General features: G+C 40.2%; 1 protein-coding gene across 1 annotated transcript in view; it reads right to left on the bottom strand.

Annotated features, from left to right (window-relative positions):
• Nucleotides 1-19,364, bottom strand: part of SLC2A13 (solute carrier family 2 member 13) — a 288,312-nt gene that overhangs the window by 9,998 nt on the left and 258,950 nt on the right. The window contains exons 8-9 of the mRNA XM_008140555.3: nucleotides 2,898-3,019; nucleotides 2,619-2,771 (exon numbers count right to left, since the gene is read on the bottom strand). Coding sequence (XP_008138777.2) covers nucleotides 2,619-2,771; nucleotides 2,898-3,019 — 275 coding nt within the window. The remainder of the gene's footprint in view (nucleotides 1-2,618; nucleotides 2,772-2,897; nucleotides 3,020-19,364) is intronic.

The following is a 19,364-nucleotide window of genomic DNA, read 5'->3' as shown; positions in this document are numbered from 1 at the left end:
AATACTGTGTTTTGATTACAGATAATCAAAATTGTGGAGTTTAAGAATAGAAACGGAATCTTTAGTGGAGAGGGACAAAGAAAGGATGGTGATCATGATGCTGGTGATATAGGAACATATGAAGTATTTTAGATTAAACCAGGCTGCTAAACTCCTGTAACAGAGCAAATCTACTTTGGCTTTATAAAATGTAATATTGAGGAAATATTCGTCATCTCTCACAATTTAGGAGTAGTGGCATGATTAGAAATGACTAATCAAATCTGTCAGTGCTAAAGCAATTTGATTGGGAAAATTCCTGAAGCAAATAATCTCAAGGAAGCTCTACTGAAATACAAGATCCTTTTATAAAATTTGAGGAATCTTAAGCAGTCAAATGCCAAAGGTGTGTAAGTGGTCTTCACTGGTGAGACCTGTGGTTAAACTAGAGGTGTGGGGAGGCTCAGGAGGCTGTGATCTGTTCCACGTAATGGGCAAATCAGTTATGTAACTACCGTAATGTAAGTAAAAAAGCCTGTACCGAGTCTGTCAGGATTGTTAAACAGTGCAGATATTCTGCAGCTTGATTATGAAGAAAACAAATTTTATTAGAGTCCTATATTAAGTTTCAAATTAAAATAAATATTTAATTGAATTACACAAAATGAGGAATCAAAGACCATGTCTGATTGTAATACTCTCCAAGGGATCAGCTTAGTCACACATGCTACACATAAAATGGAATATTGGTGAAATTTTTAATGATAATTTTTAGTAATAAACATTGCTGGATGGGGTCCAAGGAAGACTAAGTAGTACAGTTTTGGAAGGAATCAAAATTTGAGGTATGAAACAAAAAAGGGAGGAAATGAGAAGACCTGGTATTTTCAGAGGCATACATCATTGTGGTATGTATTTGTTAAATCAGGAATGTTAACATGTAGATTAAAATGTGGATCAACAAACAGGAAGAACTCACTTGAACTGAACTGTTGTTCTATTAGCCAGCAGTAGACCGAACGGACCAGTGCACTCACCTGATAGAAGCTCGACTTAATGCAAAAAGCAGAGAGCTCTGCTAACCGGATGTTTGAAAGAAGCCTGGCTATGCCCCATTTAAAGTTTACTTCTATTGCCTCATGTTTTCCTGGCAGCATAAATTCAAGGAAGTGGAGCTTTGCGATCAAAAGTCTTACCGTGTAGACTTTTATTTTTTGGTCTATCCTTTCTATAAAAAAATGCTCTCTCAGGATATTAGTCTACATTTAGGTCTTCAAATATTTAAGCATTCTCAAGAATCAGCAAATATGGGTAAATATTTATTGTGCTAATGTTTATGGTGCCAGGAAGATAAGCTTATGAACTTTGGTAAATTTTAATTGCCAAATGAGATAAAGCGGAATATACTTAAATATACATACCCGGTTTGTAATGCCTGTGTATTTCCTTTCCAAAAAAATAAATATTTCTAAATGGTGATTGGGAGAGAGAAGAATTTTATAAAGATAAGATTAAATAGCAATTCAGCATGTTTAGAAGAGAGGAGGAATAGATTTTTATGTTTCTTATACTCATCCCCAAAATTCATCTGTGCATTTAGTCATTCAAGCATCACTTCTGAGGCTTATCAAATGAATAAGATGCCTTGGAAGGTACTGGGAACATAATGGTGAACAAGGCCTAGTCCTGGCCTGAGCTCAAGGAATTTATGGTTGGGGATGTGGGCTGGCAAATAAACCTGTCCTTGCAAAAAAGAAGTAAGTGTCCAGAGCAGCGGACGCTACCGGTTGGTGACTGCTGCTCCAAAGGTTTCCTTAAACCAGCGGTCGCCAACCTTTCCAACCTCGAAGACCACCAGTTGGCCACTGCTGGTCCAGAGCATGGGATGCAGTGAGTGATGGGGAGGTGATCAGAGAATGGTCTAAGCAGTAGGCCTTCCATATTCACCATAGAGGCTTGCGAGATTAGAATGAAAACCTATTTTATCCTTCACAATCCTAGTACAACTTGTGAACATACAGTGAAGAAATCCTCTTGCTGAAAAGACAGTCTCTTCACTTTAGTAAAAATGGACTTGAAGTACCTTCCCAAGGTCTTCCCCTCAGTCACTTCCCAATATTTTGAGTTACAGTCCCCACACATTTTTACTTGAACACTTTGGACATGTTCGCAGTCCTGGCAGTGTGAGTGCTGGTCTCTGTGGACACGGATATGCCCGTGCCCCGGCCTGAAAGCAGAGTGACACAGTGGGAGGCTGCTTTCAGCTCTACTCAGATTCTACTCCTGGACATGACTCTGTCCCTGTCCTGGGCCATCTTTAAGCATTAACCTGGACTCCCTGCCCACATCTTCCTATCATTCACTGTTATGTTTCTGCATGAAACAAAGCCATGTTGTGGAGATTTCCACCTGGGACAGCTAGCTGGGAGATGTTTGGGCTGGGAAGGTGGGTGGAGCTGTGTAGCACTGAGGGACTAGAAGCCGTGCTGCTTGGCAAAGGACAGATCCTCTCACCTGCCCCAGGTGCATTTCCAAGGACTTGGGAGAACAAGAACACATCACAGAAATATAACAATATAGTCTTTCGATCACAAATGATAACATATCTAAAAATAGAGTAGGAAATAAAACCCTCTTACCATAATATGTAAGATACTCTGCTGTGTGTAAAAACGTCAGTGAAACCAGAACATTGAAAATCCAATTTATTCCAGATGAACATGCATTTCCTGTACTTCTTGCCCAAAGAGGATATATTTCAGAATTCACAGTCCAAGGCATTGGTCCCATTCCTGAGAAATACAAATTTTTAAATTTCAGTAAAGCATTATGTAAGGAATTTTTTTTTTAAAGTAGCTGGTCTCCTCTAAGAAGAGACAATTTAATAAACACAACAATAACAACGAAGGCTTGCTTACCTGGTGCAAAGAAAACGAGATATAAAATAAGGCCCAGAAGTGCAGTCCAAGAATATGGAGTAGGACAGAAGTTATATGCCCAAAATACTTCTTCTGTTTTGAATTTGGTTTCATTTTCACACCTGAAAAACAATGCAATATAAATATTTAACTTAGTGTTTTAGGACATAGTTGTAAAAATTTAATGTCATCACCTAGGACATATTTGGAAATTCCTTAATATAATTAAAGAAAAAGGTGCAATGTTTTTCTTGGAAAAAAATTAAGATTTAAATATTAGATATGCAAACTCACATAGAAGTTTTGGAAGTGAATATAATTCAAGAGCAACACAGAGAAATACTCTGTGCATACAACTCATAGCAAAAAAACCCAAACAATCCAATTTAAAAATGGGCAGAGGATCCGAATATGCACTTTACAAAGAAGACATACAGATGGCCAGTAGGTACTTGAAAAGGTATCCATCTGTGTTTAAATCCTCTACACTTTTTAAGTCCAAGTAAAGAAAAATAGCTAAGAATTTGAGCTCTGGGACTGACATCTTATGTTCAAATCTAGGTTGAGACCCCAGACTTGAAGCTAGGATGTATGTGATATAGGCACTTACTAGGTGTACCAGTTAATAGCGGATTTTGTAATCAAAGAAAACATGATAATTTCAAGAAAAACATCAAAAGTGATTTATTCAAAGTAATGTCCATCACTAGCTACACAGTTCCCTTTCTTTCAGGTAATTTGTGGATACCATCCCAATGGAACTTTTTTTGTTTTGAGGCAAACCATTCAGAGACCCAATTTTCCACTTCTTCATATGTTTTGAAGTGCTGCTCAGAAAGTGTGTGTGCCATCGATCAGCACAAGTGGTAATCTGAAGGAGCAAGGTCTGGTGAATACAGTGGGTGGGTTAATACTTCCCAGGCAAGATCTTTTAACGTGTCTTTAACTGGTTTTGAAGTGTGTGATGATGCGTCATCAAGAAGCAAAATTACTTTGCCGTGTCTTCTGGAACATTCTGGTCATTTCACGATCAAAGCGTGGTTCACATTGATTATTTGTTGTCAGTAGCAATCAGTATTAACGGTTTCAACTGGTTTTAGAAGCTCATAATACACCACACCTTCCTGATCGCACCAAATGCAGAGCATTTGTCTTCTTTCCGAAGTGATTTGGCCTTGCAGTTGATGTTGACGGTTGACATGAATCAACCCATGGTTTTGTGCATCTGGGATTCTCAAAATAAATCCACTTTTCATCGCCAGTCATAATTCGATGCAAAAAAGACTTTCTTTCATGCCGTTGAAGCAACATTTTATTGATGACTTTTCGGTTTTCCCTTTGTCTTTCGTTCAGTTGATGTGGCACCCATTTTCCTTCCTTTAAAATCTTTCCCATTGCTTGTAAATGATAGGAAGTTGTTTGCTGAGCAACATTTAATCTTTCTGCAAGTTGTTTTTGAGTTTGACATGCATCTTCATCCAATAATGCTTGTAATTGTTGGTCTTCAAACTTTTTCGGTTGACCTGGATGTCTTTGTTTTTCACATCAAAATCATCACTTTTAAAGCATTTAAACCAGCGTTCACAAGTATCTTGAGAATGGAGCATGTTCACCATAAGCTTCCAGAGTATTCAGCAGCACTTTTCTTCAAAATAGAGTAATGAATTAAAACTTCCTGCAAATGCTCTTTTTTTTGGCACGAAATTTGACATTTTTAAGTGTGAAAATATCTATGATGTTAACACCTTCAGCAAATTTGACATATGAAGTTTTGAAGCTTGTTGTCAATACAACAAAATGGCATATATACCAAATCACATATATATCAACATGTGTAACTCCATCTATTGAAAAATATCCGCATTATTAACTGGTACACTTAATAGCTTTACAAAGCTTGTGTCCTCATCTGTGAACTAAGGATTCTCCTGGAAACTACCTCAAAGAGATATTTTGAGGTTTACATGAGATAAGGTATACAAAGAACTTTATGTGGTACAGGAAGCAATCATTCTATTTCTCAGACATAATTAAAAAAAAAATATATCTTTATTGATTTCAGAGAGGGAGGGGGAGTGAGAATCATTGATCAGCTGCCTCCTGCACACTCCAAAATGGGAATCGAACCCACAACCCGGGCATATGTCCTGACCAGGAATCGAACCCTGACCTCCTGGTTCAAAGGCCAATGCTTAACCACTTAGCCACACCAGCCGGACCAGACACAATTGTTGAATCTAAGTCTTCCTTTCTATTTGCATTAATACCACTTCAGTTCAGACTCCTGAGTGTGTCATCAACTACACTTTTCTGTCACCAGAGCAGCCTCTCTAAGATCTGTGTTTTCTGATGTTCATGGTCTTGGACAGTCCTCTCCCCTTGAGTGTGGGAGTGACCTGTGACTTACTTCTGACAGAATGTGGAAAAGTGACAGGACACAGGTGATTAGATACGTGGGGTTATAGTTTAGCTGAAGTGTCTCACTTCCTTGCTGGCACTGAAAAGGCAGGCCACCATGTGTGGATCCCAATGTGGGGATGCTCATGGAGAAACTGAGAGTCTGCAGGAGCTGAGAGCCGTGGGTGAACAGCTAGCAAGAAACTGAAGTCCTGTATAAACGTTACTGAATTCTGCTAACAAAAGCTAATCTTTCCTACTTGAGCCTCAGATGAAACTACAGCCCCGGTGAACACGTCAATTATAAGACTTGACAGCCGAGAACCTAGTTAAGCAGTGCCTGGACTCCTGCCGCAGAAACAGTGACATAATACATGTGCCGTTTTAGGCTGCTAAGTTTGTGGTAATATTGTTATGCTGCAATAAAAACCAAATACAGTCTCCTAATTATTCTTCCTGCTTCTAGCATTCCTTTCTTCAAACTATTGCCTCACTAAGTTGTGCCCTCTAGAGCTCTTGCCACAAAGCTGATCAAACCCTTCCTCTCCCTTTATCCCAACTGCCTGTGAAATGGGGCTGGCAAAACCTGGCTGCAGCCTGTGCAGATCCCCTTCTCCAAGTACACTAGACTATGTATTTTCTCAACCTGCTCTCCAGCCCCAGCCTCTACTCACCTCTTATCCTCTATAAAAGGAAAACTCACTCCTGATCACCACCGTCAAAATGGGCCCTCAAGGCTAATACAGATGCCACCTACTCACCTGTCAGTCTTAGTCATCAGCTGTTTGCGTACCACTGAATGTGTACCTCCCTCTCAGTGCCTTTCATTTCCCTCACTTATACGGTTACCATACAGTGCTCTGCATTATCCTATCCTGGGTTCTGATCCCAGGCAGCACAGCACTAGGGTTAAGGCCACAGGGTCTGGAGTCAGGCTGCACGGTTTTGTGTCTTGGTTTGGCCACTTACCAGCTGTAAGAGTTCCTAATAAACTTGTCTCAAAAATTAAGTCCAGTGTTAACTGCTCCACGCAAAGACAGTAGTTTATTTACATTTTGCCAAAAGAATAGTCATTTTGTATCCCCGCTTTCTTAAATCTCAACCTCTAGTCCATCTGAGTTCTCTCTATAGATGTAAATGGCCACTGAATGATGACTGAAGCCTTTATATTTATATTTAACTTTGAGTAGAAAACAGCATCAGAAATTTCCTGATTAATAACCCTCAACCTCCATTTCCAAATAAAGTCTTCTGGGTTATGAAGATATTAAAATGAGAAAATAAGAAGGGGATGGAGAAGGAGAAGGGAAGGAAAGCAAGGGAGAGGCCGGGGGGAAGAGGAGAAGCACAAAAGACAGAAAGGGAGGCTTCTAGGGAGGGAATGCTTACCAACAAGCAAATCACTACAATTCACTGAACAATTCTACTTACTATTTTCATTCATTATTGAAGTTCCTTGCCTGACCTCTTGTGGGAATGATGGAAAGTAGCATATTTTCAGGTCAGCTCTGTGCTTGCTCTGATGTGGCCTTTTACTATCTGGCCACATTTAGTATATGCGTAAAAGGCCTAGGAACTCCTCATCCTCGTGCTGATGTTAAAAGCACTGCAGGTGCTGACTGGAGAGAGGTACACACTCAGTGGTACGCAGACAGCTGATGACTAAGTCCGTGACATCACCCCTGACCTTCAAAATATAAACACTAGAAATCTCAACTGAAAAATAAAAATGTATATTCCAAATGTTACTGCAAAATACCCGCATGTTTGCCCAGCTTAGTGACTGCTGGTGGAAGAACATAGTGCTCCGGAGAAAGAACACAAATACTTTGACATCAGTGTGTGGGTTGGGATTAGAAGATGTCACGCTCTCTGATGGGGCCACTTTCTCACCACATCCTGGAGCAAAAACAAAAAACACAGGAGCTGCTCAAAGGGCACTGCCGTGGACAGAGCTGCAGGTCGCAAGCAGGCGACTTCTGTCTCGTTTTGGCACAGGGAGAGCACTAATCTTGACCAGCAGAATGGCTAGACTAACACCTGACATGCAGACCAAATAAATGATCAGTCCCCTGTTCCAGCCATGGAACCCACAGTGCTGCTTTTAATAACACATCTAGAAAGCAACCGTTCTCTTGGAATATGGAACCACTCTCCCTTGCCTACCCAACACCCACCCCCAAACTAGTTCACATGTAGGGCTATTTGTGCCTACTACTTTGTGGTACCTCTTCATCAGGTATCCAAAGAGTCTTAAGCCAAGGAAATAACCAAAGGAACAAAGTAGTGCAACTGCTCTTGCCACAGTGAACCATTGGTCATTTACTCCTTGCCTCTACACAGCACATGCTTCTTGTGTTGTGCCTTTATTCACTATGATGAAATTATTTAACATATATGCTTCAGGTTCATATATGAGGGATGGGAGGAAATACCACCTGTAGCTGTAACACCAAACTTCAAATTCTGTCTAATTCTGCTCATTGCAAAACCTACAGAACTTTGCCCCGTTCCCAAAAGAGTTTATGAGAGAGACCTAGGCTTTTGGAGAGGGAAGGGAAGGCTTACTGCTACTGGTGCGAGTCATCGCCTCTTCCTAGTGGGTCCACTGCTCAGGCTTTACCTGCCAATCCTTACTGAGAAGTATCAGTGAGGCACGATTTCATCTCCAATCCCTGATGCAGGACTGCGATTTCTTTGAACAAGATCATGAAGGTACCACCTCAAAACAAAATGAATGCCCCGGAATTTATGATCTGATTACTAATCCGCAAGTGGTGGTGGAGAGGTACCTAGAAAAGGATGGAGTATCTCCCCAGGAGAGAAAACCTTCGCTCTTTCCAGAGGAGAAATGAAGATACACATCCATCAGAGGACTAAGATGATGAGAAATTTCAATTTGTGGGCATCCCATCAAAGCACTAGCAAAAGTTACCATACAAACTTGATTCGTTACTACTCACATGCTTTAATTTCTGTTCACTGGCCTAATTCCTATATAAAATCTGACATGAAATAAACTTACGTCAAGGGTGGCAACATTTAAACTAACATGTCTGCAGTTGAGTCATTCTGGAAAAGAACGGCAGTGTGCAGGCCATGTGATGATCTTGGCCTGAGATGCTTTTCTACGGTCTAGCCTTTTCCTCCCGTTTTAATGTTCTCCGGTGTCCTGCAGGACTGTCACAAAAAGGCAAGTGCAAAAAAAAAAAAATCTATTTTGTTAACTACTATTGTTTTCTAGTAAAAATAAAACCTTTAGAATTACTAAGATGATTAAATCATGGACATGGGTAAATTTCGAAAGCATTAGAAATTTGGAGCCTTAAAAGGCATTTTATAAAATGAATTAATGAAGGTTTTATATATATCATTGTACCTAAATCATTTATTACTATGTTGGCTAGCTTCAAACAAAAAAATACCAAAGTAAATGAAATTAATACAGTTTGGAACTAGACCAAAGTTATTTCTTTGGAACAAGATTAGGATTGGCCTCATGTGACTGCTGTGGCAAGATCTCACGATGGTGAGTTATACCATCCCTCTCAGTTCCAATTCAGAGACCCAGCGGTTTTCCACATTGAAGGGTTCGTGCTCCTTCCTGACTTCTACTCTCTTACATTACCTGCGACCTTTCTCCAGTGAAGACACAGCCTTTTTGTCTCCCTCTTCACTCCCTGAGCTTCATAGGTCAATATTAGCACATTTTACATAATATCAGTGATCAACAAATGCTTGTTCAATAAAAATACTTTCATCAGTTCCCATTAAGCTAATCTTTGGGCATCTGACAACACTTTTTCCACTCTATTGTAAGCATTAGAGAAGACAGATATTTGTTAACAATTTTTTTTAGTCTAAGAAATTAATCTGTACTTAATTAAAAAGTCACAGGCAATGGCTGTACAGGAAAGATGCTCCCTCACCAAGCACTGTGAAAGCCACCTGCGCATCCCAAGGTTTAAGAGTTTCAAACCTCACCAGGGCTCTGACTTGATTTTCTTTCCACCACTACAGCCTGCACGGTACCCTCCCTCGCTGGTTTTACTTGCAGGTGCCTGGGAATGAATGTAGCTGATCTACCACTGCCTTCCATCTACCGCTCTCTTCAATCCCTTCTCCAGCTGCCTTCTATCAAGTGTGAGTTTCGAGGCTTCTTTATGGAAGCTGTGCTCGCAACAGCAGTGTCCTTGGGTAGCTGTAAATCTTCACTTGATGAAACTGACTAATATTTGTATGACGTTTCATCATATACAAAGCACCTTACACATGAACTCCTTTAATTCCCATAATAATCCAAAGAATTAGCATCGTTACTCCCCGTTGGCACGGGACAAGTCTTTCAGAAATACAGTGACTTTCCCACGATTGCACAGCAGAGGAAGCACCTGAAACCCAGTCTTCTCTGTTTCTTTTTCCTTCAATGTAATCCGCAGACTAGTTCATGCACATATGAAAACCTCTCTTCGAGCTGCCTTGCTTTTTGTGGAATTTAAATGGAAAATGAGATAAGAATTCTGTCTGAAGTCTCCCCTAAGTCAGAGTTCTGCCTTAATGTCAGTGCTAATGTGTGTCACTAAAATCTCCATCCAAATGAGTGGAACAGAATGCTTTCCCAGAGCAGTGGGAATTAAAATGAGCAGCACCTTGTCAGACCTGGGCCTCTGTGTCTTGTACATTCTCTTTGGACTCAGTACCCATTTTGCCCCAAAGCACAACAGGATAATTAGAACAGAAACGATGCTTATCTGAGCTGGAAGTTAAAACATCTCATACCAATCTCAGTAGCTAGGTAACTGAGATGAGGGCAGTGATGGCAACACTACAAATGTATTACAAGGGGAGCAGTGATGCTAATGCAGGAAGATGGCAGTGTTAAGCAGTCTTAATACCTATTCTGAAACTCGGAGCCATAATGACTGTATCTGATACAGCCATGTCATTAGGGAATTAAAGTATTTCCCCCAGAAGTTGCTTAGAGCAGTGGTTGGCAAACTCATTAGTCAACAGAGCCAAATATCAACAGTACAACGATTGAAATTTCTTTTGAGAGCTGAAAACCGACTTCTGCGCATGGGCCACAAATTTTCAATCGCACTGTATGTGCGCGCCCGCACGTGATATTTTGTGGAAGAGCCACGCTCAAGGGGCCAAAGAGCCGCATGTGGCTCGCAAGCTGCAGTTTGCCGACCACTGGCTTACAGGATGAAAATACATACAGAATATCTCAGCAATTACTTAAAAAATAAATTGTGCCATTAGTTATTGACACAATTTAGTAGACAATGAAGTGATGGAAAGACAGTATCATAAAACTATTAACTGTAAAGCCATTTCACATTATTTTATCTCATATTTCTGCAGAGTGAAAACATAATAGCTTTATAAGCATTTTAACTGCAATTGCCTTTTTCTCACTTCCTGATTTCTACTGAAATTTCTGAAAAACCTTAGTGATCATCAGCAATGAAACAAAATCATAAAACAGAGATGTGTCTCAGTCCTTCAAGAGTGAGTGTGTTTCTTCCCGGGGCTCTAAGGGGAACTAATTTCTTTGTCTTTCCAGCTTCTAGAAGCCATCCACATTCCCTGGCTCATGGCCCCCATCCCTAAACCATAAATCACATTGGCTCTGTCTAAATCAAAGATGGTTTTCCTACCATTTGGGTGAATATATATATACCTTCACAGGTCCATTAAAATCTAGTCTATTTATAGATGTCGAATTGCTATGTTGTACACCTGAAACTTATATAATAGTGAGTCAACTATACTTTAATTTAAAAAATAATCAAGAAATCCACACTATCCTTCCTTCTAATCTGTTGCACTGGAGCAAAGCAATAATGTCACACCCACTGTCATGCTCATCCTCCCTTCGCAGGGGGGGAAGGCCCGGGACAGCCTCCTCCTCCAGCCTCATCTGGCACCCCCACCCTTCACTCACTACCATCACCCCCAAGCCTTGGAGGCCAGCACAATGGCCAGCACACAGTTGGGGCTCAATAAATATATGGTAAATGAATAACTCATTTTCACCATTTGACAATGTCACAGTAAAACACTGAACCTTTTAGGTAAGAAGATAATTACTAGTAATTAGTGATATAATATGTCAGTTATTCTTCATATGAATCATTATATACTTGGATGTCTACAGCAGATATTTAATATAGTTACATATATTTTAATTGCAAGTAATTACTCCTGTGATTAGTTAATTATTCAACAAGTGTTTGTTGTGTTCAAGGTTGGAGAATAAACACTAGAATAGATGAATATATTCACTCATTCCATCATTCAATAATCATTTACTACAAGCTATGAGCCAATTATAATGACTAGATACACAGCAAAAATTGGCAGGTGAGAGGGGAGTTTTTATATTTCACACACACACACACACACACACACACACACACACACACACACACACCAGAGAGATATTAGTGGAAATCTGTGGCACTTCTCTCAAAGTATGCAAAGGGTGTGGTAGCAATGGACAAAGTGGATGGGTGGGCTGGTACAGGACCCTGACGTATCCTGAACGAGGGGCCTAGCACATGTGCCTTATTTGTGGATTTGTCTAGGTGTTTGGCTCTAATGCCTGCTAATGAGGAATATTCTGAGCAAGTTAGTAAGCAATGGGCAGTCTTGGATTATGGGCGTCTCATGAACATGTGAACTGGGATTTAGTGTCTGGACTCTATTTTGGATCCTTGATGAATTTGTACGCTGTGGGGTTAAAGTAACTATGGTCATGGAACAATGCTTAGAAATAAAGGTCTTCGGAGATTAAAAAAAAAATCTCAGGGGAAAAGCACATACTCTGATGTAAGGGAGACCTGGTATGGTTTTATTATAAAGTAAAGGGAACTCTCCAATTGAGAAAAGCCCGTGTTTACTTTGGGTAGAAATTTTCCCAGAAGGGTCCCTGGGGCTGATAATATGTCTCAACATTCTGTTCCTTAAGGGGGAGAAAGCATCTGAAATGCACGTTCTAAGCAGACACTGGCATAGACAGAGAATACACAGTTCAGCGTGGGTCCTCTGGGGTGGTTAGATCAGTCTGGCTGCCCTAATCACAAGAGAGAAAATCCAGTTTCACAAAATTTTAGGAGTTGCGAAAACTTCAGACAGAGAATATTAAATCTGGCTCAACCTTGGTGAGTGACTCATTCTTTGCACTATCTTTTACCCTATGAGGAGTGTGGGAGATAGCTCCAGGAGTGAAATATGTTATCTAAATCCTCTCTCCGGTAAGTTACAAAGACTCTTATCCCTGGAAGAAAGTGCTGATCAAATTGGATTTCAGTAAATGGCCTACTTTGAGCTTTTTTTTTTTTTTTTGGTCCCATCAACTTTAGAACATTTTTATATGAGTCAAATCCTAGCCACAATTAAATTTTCTGTAAATGTTTTTTTCTTTAACAAAAATTAGAGTTGTGGCCCTGCAATGCACAATTTAATCAACCTAGATGTTAAGGTAAACCCCTGACGATCTATCAGGTGTAACTCAATCTGGTTAAAAGCTGCAGAGGAAATGGAGTTGGCTATATGGCCAGATTTGAACAGAGGTTAACAACATAGGAACATACCTAAGTTTGAATTCTGGCTCAACTACTTACTAGCTCCCACCCATGACCTTAAGCAAGTTATTTAACCTATCTGAGACTCACTGTCTTCATTTAAAAATGCTTATCATGTAATGAAATTATTATGAAAACAACAGTAATTATTGTTGCTGTTATTAAAATGCATGTATTTTCAGGCCAAAGGACAAAAAGTATTTTTTTTCTTGTATAAAGTTATACACATCACAATACCCCTGGTGGATATGATGTTTTTCCTAAAAGAGAAGGAAATAACAGCATCTGTATTCCTAGGACATTGTGTTTTTCTTTTCCTTCAGCTTATTTTATTTATCCCAGTCTCAATCGCTTTATCTTTTTTTATAACTTTTTTATATACTTCCTTAGCTTCCTTTTTACTCCTTCTTAGAACAAGTTTACTTATCATGCAATCATGAATAAACATATTCTTAGTTCATTAATGTAAGCATTGTCTTTTGGAAATATTTTATGATACATTTTAGGATGAAAATGATAAAGTAAAAAGGGTAAAAGAGAAGATGGCCTGTGAATAAATAAATGGGCCATGACGCAAGGTGAATGGAAACATTTGGGAGACTTAGCATTTCCTCACTGTCCAAAAGTAAAAAGGGGCAACTTCTGGCCAAGATGACAGAGTAGGTAAATGCTGTGTTTGCCTGCTCCTACTACCACATCAAAATTACAACTAAATTACAGAACTGCCACCCTTGAGAATCAGCTGTAGACTAGCTGAACAGAATTCCTATAACTAAGGATATAAAGAAGAAGTCATTTTGAGACTGTCAGGAGATAATGGAGATCTAAAACAGGCTGGCCCCACACCCATGTGTGGTGGTTAAACATCGGGAGGGCATGAGAGTTCTCAGCTCCACACTGGGCTTCCCAGCCCAGAACACCAGTGCTGGAAAGAGAAGTCCTGGAAATACCTGGCTGTGAGTTCCCATCTGGGTGAGATGGAGAGCTGTTACAGACTCAGGCCACTTAAAGGGCCCGAGTACAGACTAACTTGCTCACAGACGCTTGCCCAAAGCTCCAGCGAAGGGACAGCAGCTGGAAAAGCACCAGGACGTATGGGCTGGAACTGAGTTGTCTGGCTTCAGGGGAATGTGGAGGGGCAACTCTGTCCAGGACATAAGTGCTGACAGACACCCGTGTTCCTTTGCTGAATCCTCCCCCAACTCAGCCTGGAGGGGCAGGTGGGCTCCAAATGTGAGTCACCATCAAACTAACACTGCTCACCCCACCCTGGTGATTCCCTCAGAGCCTGTCCCACCAAACTACTTCACGGGCCTAAATCTCTTTTGGCAGCTGTTCCTCACAAGCAGCCAATATCAGCTTGCACTGTGGATTTCCCTAAAGTCTCTCAAAGGTGCATAAACCCCAGACAAGCAGTGGTTGGCCTTGGAGTGTCCTATACTTCTTGCTAAGCAGCTCCAAGCCAGGCACTAGTGGCAGCTGGCCTTGGTAGACAGTATAGCCTCTCCTAGGCCTCTCCAAGACCAGCTGCAACCAGAGATCCCTTTAAAGGATCCAGGCGATTCCAGGCCAGGCACAGCCTTGGCCTGCACCAGGGCCCCTCTTAAGAGGCCTGCTTCAGACCACACGAGGGCACTACCCAAGTAGCTCCACAAATGGCACACTCAAAGGTTAGACTCCGCAGGTCCCAGAGCCCGACTAAATCAAATCCCACTCTGTGGGGGTCACCCCCACACAACAGCTCATCTGCTGTAGTCATGGCCAGTTCTCACAGCCTGAGGGTCAATCCCTCCAACTGATGTGCCAGCCACAATCAAAGCTCAACTACAACAGGAGGGCACACAGACCCACACAAGGGACACTCCTGGAGCACCTGGCTCAGGTGACCAGGATACTGTGCCACTGGGCCCCACAGGACACCTACTGCATAATACATAAGGCTGCCCTGCCAAGACTGGGAGATATGACAGATCTACCTAATACACAGGACCAAACACAGGGAGGCAACTAAAATGAGGAGACTAAGGAACATGTCCCAAATGAAAGAACCGGACAACATTCCAGAAAGAGACTAAGAGAAATGGAGGCAATGGGAAATGAAGAATACAATTAACTGAAATAAGGAATACATTTCATGAAATCAATAGCACATTAGATGAAGCAGAGGATCGAATCAGTGATTTGGAAGACAAGGTGTACTGAAAAACATCAGATAGGAACAACAACAACAAAATTTTTTTAAAAATAATTCTTTATTGTTGAAAACATTACATATGGCCCTAGCCTGTCTGGCTCAGTGGATAGAGTGTCAGCCTGTGGACCAAAGGGGCTTGGGTTCGATTCTGGTCAAGGGCATGCACCTCGGTTGCAAGCTCCTCCCTGGCCCAGGCCCTGGTCAGGGCTTGTGCAGGAAGCAACCAATCTATGTGTTTCTCTCACACTGATGTTTCTCTCTGTCTTTCCCTGTCTCTTCCACTCTCCCTAAAAATCAATGGAAAAATATCCTCGGGTGAGGATTAACAACAAAAAAGTATTACATATGTAATTTTTTTTTAATATTTTTATTGAGGTATTATATGTGTACATATCTTACTATTACCCCCCCACCCCACACCCACACATGCCCTCCCCCCCCCAGAGTTTTGCGTCCATTGTTTATGCTTATATGCATGCATACAAGTCCTTCGTTTGATTTCATAACTCCCCCACCTTTCCCAAACTTTCCCCCTGTACTTTGAAAGTCTGTTTGATGCTTTACTGTCTCTGTATCTATCTTTTTGTTCACCACTTTATAATGTTCTTTACTATCCCTAAATGAGTGAGATCATGTGGTATTTTTCTTTCATTGACTGGCTTATTTCACTTAGCATAATGTTCTCCAATTCCATCCAGGTTGCTGCAAATGATGAGAATTCCTTCTTTTTTATGGCAGCATAGTATTCCATTGTGTAGATGTACCACAGTTTTCCGATCCAGTCATCTGCTGATGGGCACCTAGGCTGTTTCCAAATCTTAGCTATTGTAAATTGTGCTGCTATGAACATAGTGGTGCATATATCCTTTCTGATTGGTGTTTCTAGTTTCTTCGGATATATTCCCAGGAGTGGGATTACTGGGTCAAATGGGAGTTCCATTTTCAGTTTTTTGAGGAAACTCCATACTGTTCTCCACAGTGGCTGCACCAGTCTGCATTCCCACCAGCAGTGCACGAGGGTTCCTTTTTCTCCGCATCCTCGCCAACACTTGTTGTTTGTTGATTTGTTGATGATAGCCATTCTAACAGGTGTGAGATGGTACCTCATTGTTGTTTTGATTTGCATCTCTCGGATAATAAGTGACTTTGAACATGTTTTCATGTGTCTCTTGGCCTTCCTTCTGTCTTCTTTTGAAAATATTCTGTTTAGGTCTGTTGCCCATTTTTTTATTGGATCATTTATCTTCCTCTTATTGAGTTGCATAAGCTGCCTGTAGATGTTGGAGATTAAACCTTTATCAGTGATAGCATTTGCAAATATGTTTTCCCATGCAGTGGGCTTTCTTGTTGTTTTGTTGATGGTTTCTTTTGCTGTAAAAAAGCTTTTTATTTTGATGTAGTCCCATTTGTTAATTTTCTCTTTAGCTTCCATTGCCCAAGGGGCAGTGTCAGTGAAGAAGTTCTTGTGGCATATGTCTGAGATTTTGTTGCCTGTGGATTCTTCTAGTATTTTTATGGTTTCCCGTCTTATGTTTAAGTCCTGTATCCATTTTGAGTTTATTTTTGTGTATGGTGTAAGTTGGTGATCTAGTTTCATTTTTTTGCATGTATCTGTCCAGTTTTCCCAACACCATTTATTGAAGAGACTGTCTTGACTCCATTGTATGTTCATGCCTCCTTTGTCAAATATTAATTGAGCATAGTGGTTTGGGTCGATATCTGGGTTCTCTATTCTGTTCCATTGATCAATATGTCTGTTCTTGTGCCAGTACCAGGCTGTTTTGAGAACAGTGGCTTTGTAATACAGCTTGAAATCTGGTATTGAGATCCCACCTACTTTATTCTTCTTTCTGAGGATTGCTGAGGCTAGTCGGGGTCTTTTTTTATTCCAGATGAATTTTTGGAGAGTTCTTTCTAGGTCTGTGAAATATGCTGTTGGTATTTTGATGGGGAGTGCATTGAATCTGTAGATTGCTTTGGGTAGTATGGACATTTTAATGATGTTGATTCTACCAATCCAGGAACATGGTATGTTCTTCCATCTGTTTACGTCTTCCTCTATCTCTTTTTTCAGTGTCCTGTAGTTTTCTGCGTATAGGTCTTTTACCTCCTTAGTTAAGTTTATTCCTAGGTATCTTAATTTTTTTGGTGCGATGGTAAATGGGATTGCTTTTTTAGTCTCTCTTTCTGTAAGTTCATTATTGGTGTATAGAAAAGCCATAGATTTCTTGGCGTTAATTTTGTATCCCGCTACATTGCCGAATTCATTTATTAAGTCTATTAGTTTTTTGATGGAATCTTTTGGGTTTTTTATGTACAATATCATGTCATCTGCAAATAAGGACAGCTTCACTTCTTCTTTTCCAATTTGGATGCCTCTTATTTCTTCTTCTTGCCTAATTGCGATAGCTAATACTTCCAGTACTATGTCAAACAGGAGTGGTGAGAGTGGGCATCCCTGTCTTGTTCCTGTTCTTAGGGGAAATGGTTTTAGTTTTTGCCCATTGAGTATGATGTTTGCTGTGGGTTTATCATAAATAGCTTTTATTATGTTGAGGTATGAGCCTTCTATTCCCACCTTGTTGAGAGTTTTTATCAAGAAAGGGTGTTGGATTTTGTCAAATGCTTTTTCTGCATCTATTGATATGACTATGTGATTTTTATCTCTCAATTTGTTTATGTGATGTATCACGTTTATTGATTTGCGGATATTGTACCATCCTTGCATTCCTGGAATAAATCCTACTTGGTCATGGTGTATGATCTTTCTGATGTACTGCTGGAGCCGATTTGCTAGAATCTTGTTGAGGATTTTGGCATCAATGTTCATGAGGGATATTGGCCTGTAATTCTCTTTCATTGAGTTGTCTTTATCTGGTTTTGGTATTAGGGTGATGCTGGCTTCATAGAAGGAGCCTGGAAGTGTTCCTTCCTCTTGAATTTTTTGGAATAGTCTGAGGAGGATAGGTTTTAGTTCTTCCTTGAAAGTTTGATAAAACTCTCCTGTGAAGCCATCTGGCCCCGGGCTTTTGTTTGCCGGAAGCTTTTTGATGACTGCTTCAATTTCTTCCATAGTTACTGGCATGTTGAGCTGTTTAGAATCTTCCTGATTGAGTTTTGGAAGGTTGTATTTTTCTAGGAATATGTCGATTTCCTCTAGGTTGTCCAGTTTGTTGGAATAGAGTTGTTCGTAGTATTTTGTAACAATCCTTTGTATTTCGTCGGGGTCTGTTGTTATTTCACCTCTTTCATTTCTGATTTTGTTTATTTGGGTCCTCTCTCTTTGCTTCTTGGTGAGCCTGCCTAGAGTTCCATCAATCTTGTTTATCCTTTCAAAGAACCAGCTCTTGGTTTTGTTGATCTTTTGTATTGTTTCTTTGGTCTCTATGTCGTTTATCTCCGCTCTGATCTTTATTATTTCTTTCCTTCTGCTTACACTGGGCTTATCTTGTTGCTCTCTCTCTAACTCTTTGAGTTGTTGGGTTAGGTAATTTATTACCATTGTTTCTTGTTTTTTGAAGTAGGCTTGTAGAGCTATGAACTTCCCTCTCAGGACTGCTTTCATTGTGTCCCATAGATTTTGGATTGTTGTGTTTTCATTGTCGTTTGTTGCCATGATGTTTTTTATTTCTTCCTTGATGTCTTTGGTAACCCAGTCATGGTTTAATAACATGCTGTTTAGTCTCCAAGTGTTTGATTTCTTTGGGTTGTTTTTATTGTAGTTGATTTCCAGTTTTATGCCACTGTGATCTGAGAAGATACTTGATATGATTTCTATCTTCTTGAATTTGGAGAGACTTTGCCTATGTCCTAACATATGGTCTATCTTTGAAAATGACCCATGTGCGCTTGAGAAGAATGTATATTCTGTGGCTTTGGGGTGAAATGTTCTGAAGATGTCGATTAATTCCATCTGTTCTAGTGAGTCATTTAGGATTGATGTTTCTTTGCTGATTTTTTGTTTAGAGGATTTGTCCAATGGTGATAGTGGGGTATTGAAGTCTCCTACTATGATTGTATTACTGTCAATCTCTCCTTTGATATCTTCCAGGAGTTTTTTAATGTATCTTGGTGCTCCTGTATTGGGTGCATATATGTTTACCAGAGTTATTTCTTCTTGTTGGATTTCTCCCTTTAGTATTATGAAGTGGCCTTCATTATCTCTTGTTATGTCCTTCACTTTGAGATCTAATTTGTCAGATATAAGTATTGCAACCCCAGCTTTTTTTTCATTTCCATTTGCCTGGAAAACCTTTTTCCATCCCTTTACTCTCAGTCTGTATG

The sequence above is a fragment of the Eptesicus fuscus genome, chromosome 7 (genome assembly GCF_027574615.1).
Source record: "Eptesicus fuscus isolate TK198812 chromosome 7, DD_ASM_mEF_20220401, whole genome shotgun sequence".
Taxonomy (NCBI): Eukaryota; Metazoa; Chordata; class Mammalia; order Chiroptera; family Vespertilionidae; genus Eptesicus; species Eptesicus fuscus.
Note: the sequence above shows the minus strand (reverse complement) of the source record. Positions and strands in the feature narration are given on the sequence as shown.